Source organism: Plenodomus lingam (genome assembly GCF_022343315.1).
Source record: "Plenodomus lingam strain CAN1 chromosome Unknown contig_3, whole genome shotgun sequence".
Classification (NCBI taxonomy): Eukaryota; Fungi; Ascomycota; class Dothideomycetes; order Pleosporales; family Leptosphaeriaceae; genus Plenodomus; species Plenodomus lingam.
The window spans coordinates 2,814,442-2,820,990 of NW_027093944.1; the positions used below are offsets into that span (position 1 = coordinate 2,814,442).

The 6,549-nt window shown below is 49.0% G+C and overlaps 1 protein-coding gene across 1 annotated transcript; it reads right to left on the reverse strand.

The window, feature by feature from the left end:
• Positions 1-1,098: 1,098 nt before the first annotated feature.
• Positions 1,099-4,698, reverse strand: IAQ61_008282 (uncharacterized protein; the record flags this gene model as incomplete). Its single annotated transcript, XM_003840199.1, has 1 exon — positions 1,099-4,698. One exon carries the CDS (start codon positions 4,696-4,698, stop codon positions 1,099-1,101), a length of 3,600 nt encoding a protein of 1,199 aa, XP_003840247.1.
• Between the last annotated feature and the right edge of the window lie 1,851 nt (positions 4,699-6,549).

Here is a 6,549-nt window from a genome sequence, read left to right on the forward strand (position 1 = left end):
ACGCAGTAGCCCATCCTTTGCATCCTTCCAACTCTCACTTGTCATCATTGCTCAATTCGACGCTTCCTCTCAAGACCGCTTCCTTTAACTCTCCAACCTCTAATGCCCAAACGAAATCAACGCACACTATTCATGCCGAAGCCTCGACATACCCCCCCATGATCATGCCCATCCCTTCTCTTTGTGCATAATAAGTCCCACATATCCATGCCTCAGATTCTAGACCCCTGCCAGATAAATTAGCACATTTGCACATGCCGAATTCGCCAGGGCCAGGGGCGTCGTGTTAGAGAATAGTAGTAGGTAAGAAGCTCACTGTGAGGAAGAAGAGAGAAAGAGGCAGGGCTTCGTGTCAGGACCGTGAGGGAGAAGATCAGAAGAGAAAGTCTGTTGGCTACGTCGGTATTTGAGCATAGCTGAGGCGCGGAGATGGGCGTGCAGTTGGTTTCTGCTTCCAAAGAGAGAATGTGGACATGGGTCTGAGATCCTGCTTTATGGTGTCATGGAAGACGTTTCTTGTGTGAGCAGATGGTGTGTATGTGGAGTTTGTCTAACCGGTGAAGAGATATTCAGATAGCGCGACTTCTCTGTGTGATGTTTATCCTTTGCGACTTTAAACACAATGTACAAACAGGTTGTCCATGCAACTTGGTGATTCTTTTCTTTTCGAAATTGGCAGCCAACTACAGGTTACTGCACTTCTCTCTACAAGGCATTACAACAAGTGCCCTTGGGCTTCTACATGACTATAACCGATATCGGCCTTGAGTCACACACCGTGAAGGCGCAAATGATATCAAGAAAAAGCAGCATATGTAGATGAGAGATCCATAGAAAGGACCACAGACGCCAGATTGGCGATTGGGGTTCATGCACGTGTCTACACATTTACATTGTATCAGCAATTCTACTTCCAATATTGCTAGAGTGACACGCGCAAGAACGAATTATCTACAGTAAACACACACTTCCCCAATAAAAACTTCCCTATCTTCCATCTCTACCCATTACTCTTCCTTTATACACCAGCAAGTCTCCGTCTCTCTCCGACACCTCATCTTACTTTCTCATCGATCTTCAGGAGGCATGGCTGATCTCCTAGTACGGCGCCCTCCCAACCCCATGTCTTTCCAACTCCTCTATTCCCGCATTCCTACCATTCCCCTCTTCCTCCTCTTCATCAACCCCAATACTATCCAAAAACATCTTGAAATCCGGTTTATCCACCGCTCTTAATGACCCACTCCCTCTGTTCTTCCTCTCTCCACTACGCCCTCTGCTTGTCCCGCTCTTGACGCTTCTATCCTGCTTCACCATAGCGTTCGTCGCGCCGTCGCCGTTGGCCCCAGCTTCAGGTGTTGCCGCAAAATCTCTTGTATCCGAGTCTCCCAGTGAGCTAGATTTGGGACTATGCTGATCGAGTCTGAAGCCCAAGTCCTGATTTAGAGGGCTGACAACCGCTGAAGAACTGCGAAGGGCGTCTGGGATGGGGGGAACTGGTGGGACAGTATCTGCGCCCATTTTCCTTGCGTCAACATAGCTCTGTGCACCCTCCATACCCAGTAAGTTCGTGGTCGCCGTTCCTGGCCTAGGCGTCATGGTTGCAGCGGGAGTTTCTGGGCCCTCGCTGATTGCACTGGCTCGAGGATCACCATTGCCACTCGGGTCTGCAGTCAAGAAGGACGCATCGGAGAGCGAATGAACACTGACCATACTATCACTCTCACTCTCATCAAATATTTCTTTTCTATGTTGACTCGCAGCGCGCTGATTGTAACTCGATCGCGGTGCGCCGCCGTGACTAGTTGAAAGCGCCCGGCGCAAGTCGTCAACACGCACAGTACTTCTGACGGAACTCGAACTTCCCAAGTCACCGCCGGAACTGCGACTTCGTCCCGGGCTACCCATGAGACCGTATGCTGCAGCACTTGGGGGGCGGCTGTGGGCGCGTCGAGGACTAGGGCTGACAGGAGAATTTGTACCACTATCTAATCGACTGTTGGGAATATTCACGCCGAGATAATTACTCCTATGAGTAGCAGTGTAGTGCGTTCCACTTCTTGAGCCAGATATTGATGCAGAAGAAGAGTCCTTGGAATTTGCAGCGAGACAAGCATCACGTGACCATTCTGCGAGCAGATCCTCACGAACCTTGTATGAGAGGCTTGGCGCATCGTTGTGGTTGGAAGTCTGGTGAGTGGGTTGATGGATGGCAGGAATCATGGTGCTAGAGTTTGACATTGATCGGCCTGGAGATCCTGGAGGTGATGAAGGAGGTGAGTTTAGTGACAATGCGTAACCGTCCGATATCTTCTCGACCAGCGCTTCACGGTTATCGAAGGGCTTGAGAGCTTCTTTTTCGACGACTTCGCTCGGGAGGCTAAAGGTGGAGGGGTGAGGGGTGGGAATCAGGTCGATGGGCATGGGCGGGACGCTGATGCTTTTTACCCAGAGACCTTTGTTGCTACGGCGTGTGATTTCGTTGTGTAAGGCGCGACCGACGGCGGTGGTTTCGAAGTCAAGAGCTGTGCTAAGCGCCCAGAGGTAGCCATGGACTAGACTGCCTAACCTAACTTTGGCGCCAGGACTGTCGATGGTGGCGATATCTTCTTGGAGGCGCATGATCATGGGTAGGCCAGTCCTTGCCGCGTTGACGCCCAGCCTGTTGACCAGTGTTGTTAGGAGGAGATGGAGAAGCAGGTAGTCCGCTTCTGAATCGACATAATGCAGTGCATTCTCGTACACGGCCAAGTGAACAAGCGACAAAAAAGTGTCTTTGCCCTTCCTTGGGCCCTTTTCGCGTGGCGAGGCATTCGACACGGCGCGTCTGGTCAATGCACTCTTTTCGCCTTCCTTCTCTTTTCTTCTGTAGTTGTCCACAATTGTCAAATCTTGCTTCTTTTTCTCCGAATTGAGCCAAGTAACCAATGCGTCGACATAAGCCTTCCGCACTTTCCCACTAGGATCACGTAGGAGCCATTGTGTGCCTTCCCAAACACTCACGCCGACTTTGCTTCTTGCAACAGATGCAGAGGAGCTGCCTGGTAGCCGAGCATTTGCAGTATTGATAATGGCCTTGACTGACTCCAGGGCGGTTATGCGCGCAGTCTCAAAGGAGAAAAAGCGGTCGACATACTTCTTCTCCTGCATGTTGATCGAATCCGCGACGGCATCTATCGCTCCTTCAGGGTTCTGAATCGCATCTGCCGTTGAAGAAATGCTAGATAGACGCGATGGTTTGAGACGACTTAGTATGGCTTCAACCATGTCTGATACTTGATCAGTGTAATAGACATGTGTTGCCAAGTCTGCCATGCTCTTCTGCATAAGCTCCAGTAGTTGCACTCTGGCGTCCGAGGGCTCCTTGACAACCTCCGTGATCAGGTCGGATGAGTCGCCCGAGGAGCTCGGGCCACCAGCATCGTTTCCGGGGCCCATTACTGATGTAGTTTGCTGATGATGTGGAAGAATGGTAGAGCCCGGACCCCCGAGCTGGAGTAATAGTAGTGTGTGAGAGATGAGACCGACGAGGACATCCATGACACTAAGACCGATGAAATTGATGGCGGACGCAAGCAGATGGTCAATGATGGCTGCCAAAACAATCTGACGCTCCAAGTCCTCCTCGACGATGGGACTGCGAACAAGTGCTTCAACGATGCCAACGAGAATCGTGTACCGGTCCTGCACAGGAGCCCACGCGCAGATGGTAGCCATGAGCGTTGTTGCCCAACTCGTGCTGCTGCCCTCGGCATGCTGTGGCGACTTGACTTTGGTTGCAACAAAGTCCAAGACGGCCGACGTTGCAAAGCGCAAGAGTCCACGGTTCACCCCTTGAAAGATATTTCTTATTGCCTGAAGTGCCAGTACACCCACCTCCTCTTCTGCCAGCTTATCCGCATCTTCTGTGGTGCCAGACGCAGCAATCGCATCGCCGCCTTCGTCCTCGTCTGTTCGTGCAGTAGACACGCTCTGCCTCCTCCTCATGACCATGTCCTTTTCAAGCTCACCCTGCTCCGCCTCCCTCGCCTGCAACCTCTTGAGATAGATGGCATCTTCGGCATAAAGATTGAGCAGGATGACGGGTAGAATCGCCTGCAGCTGCCTCCCCGTCTGGCTGCCCAGGCTCTCTGAGCTGCCCACGGCCTTGAGTGCCATGAGGCCCGCCTTGCGATACCTGATTGCAACCGGCCAACTCACCGGCGTCTTGCCCGTCTTGAGTGTTTCCTTTGCAGCGAACTGTGCATAGGCCTGTACGACCTCCTCGTAGAGTCTAATGTACTCGCCATCCGCTGCCAGCGCCGCAGGTTCCTGATGTCTGCACAGTGCCTCAAACGTCGGCACACTCTCCTCCACCATGTCTATGACCCCGCTCCCCAAAATGGTTCTCAAGATGCACAAGACGGCATCGGCATACAGCGGTAGATCGCGTGGACACTTTTCAATCAACGCCTTGACAATCTGCAGCGTCACCGAAACACTGCCCGTGCTATTCTTCCACACATCCTTGGTTGCGCGCTTATCGAGGAAGGCGCAGACTTTCTGCAATTTGCTGCGTCGCGTGCTGGCGTAGTAGAGGAGGTACGAGAGCTCCGACGAGTTGGCGCGCGCAGGAGCCGTCGACTTTGTGAATTTGGGGTAGCATTTGAGGACGAGAACTTGGTGTTTTGGGCGACAGGCTTGTCGTGCTGCCTTCATTGGAGCGGGCCAGCAGGCCGAGGTGAAGGTGGTGGGGTGGTGTGGGGGAGGGGAGGGACAGGAAGGTGGTGAGGTGTGGTCAGGATAGTTACTGCCGGTCAGGTTGCGGCTGGGGGCGGGAGAGGGCGTTGAGGTGCTCCTTCAAGGGGAGGGGTGGAAGCGAAAGAGAATGGCGATGCCTGTGCTGTATGCGATGGATGAAGGATGCACGGGTATACGTGAGCACGTGCGTTGTTGGTGTTGGTGTGTATGTAAGCCTCGCCCTGAATGGGACCGTACCTTACCAGGTGTCCTAGTGTCGGTTGGCAGTGGGTAATCATCAGCATCAACGCCGGATGAAAGGTGTCGGGTGGTGGTGATGCACGTGCCCAGGGATGAGGAGAATGTGAATGAGAATGTGAATGAGACTGCGAATGAGGTTCTGGGCAATGTGTCTAGGTACTGATGGATTGGCGTAAAAGCAGACGTTCCGTTTTGTTCTGCGCTAGAGTGGCTGCATCGCTGTCTGGGATAGAAATGGCGTAAGGAGGGCGCAGTTCATATGACCATGGAATTAGCGCTGCGTGAACTTGTATTCAGCATGGGGTTAGGCTGTGCCAAGCTCTACTAGCTAGCTAAGCGAGGTTAACTAAATATTATGCTATAAGATTTTGCAACACGTTCTAAACCTATTCTAAACATATTCTATACTAGTAACACTACAAGCTACTGCTACTATGCCTATTACTAACGTATCCCTCTTATCCTACGTAAGTAGATTAAAACGTGTTTAGAACGTGTTCTTAATAGGTTATAGAAGCACTATTAATAGTACCTTACCCTTAGCCGCGTCCTAGACAATATTAGGGCATAGCCTGTAGTTAGCCCTAATAGGGCAGTTAAGATAGAGAGTAGAGAGCGCTACTATTATGCTAAGATTAATAATAAGGGCACCTTGTGTAGAGTAAGAACAGGTTCTAAACGTGTTCTAAATAGGTTCTAATATTCTTAGGCTATTCTAGGTACTAAGGGCACTCTGTGTACCTATGCTAAAAAAGATTATAGGCTTAATATAGCCTACTATAAGGTTAGTAGGGTTAAGAAGACTAGCTAGCCCTCTATAACAGAGGTCTGCGAGGCAAAGAGTAAACATGTTATTAACCTATTCTTAACTTATTATACTAATATATATAGACTTCTATATAAAGGTTATATATAATTACTAGAATGCTTCTTGCTATAAGTTATTTAGAATATGTTTAAAACTTGTTGCTAACGTGTTTTATAGAAGTTCTCTAAGCCTAGCTAGTAGCTACTATAGGCCCCCCTATAAATACTAATACCCTCCTAAATATAATTTAGAAGAAGACTTGTAGTAGCTACAATAGTAATAAGGTATAGCCTGTAAGAACCTATTAAAAACATATTACTAACTTGTTATAGCTTAACTTTATTGCTATATCTACCCTACTAAGGATTTAAGGTTATTAGGTTCCTTATACTATCTACGCTTGCGATTATCCTAGCTATAGTAAGTTATTTATAACATATTATTAACCTGTTCCTAACGTGTTTTAAGACTATTACTTTAATACTAGTGTAGACCTTGCTAATTCCTGCTAGAATGCCGCCTAGTTCTACTTGCGGTATACTTTTGTAGAGTCTAGGGAGGATAGAGAAGATACTAGAGAGGGGGAGGGAGATAATAATAGCAATAAGTAGGAACATGTTAAGAACGTGTTAAGAATAGGTTCTAATAAACAATATATAATAGCACATAACCTAAAGGGGTAGTAGTAATTACTAAAATAAACTCTCTACTCTTCTCTTTTTTTTTCTATCTACTAAAAGTAAAGTACTATTTACTTTTAT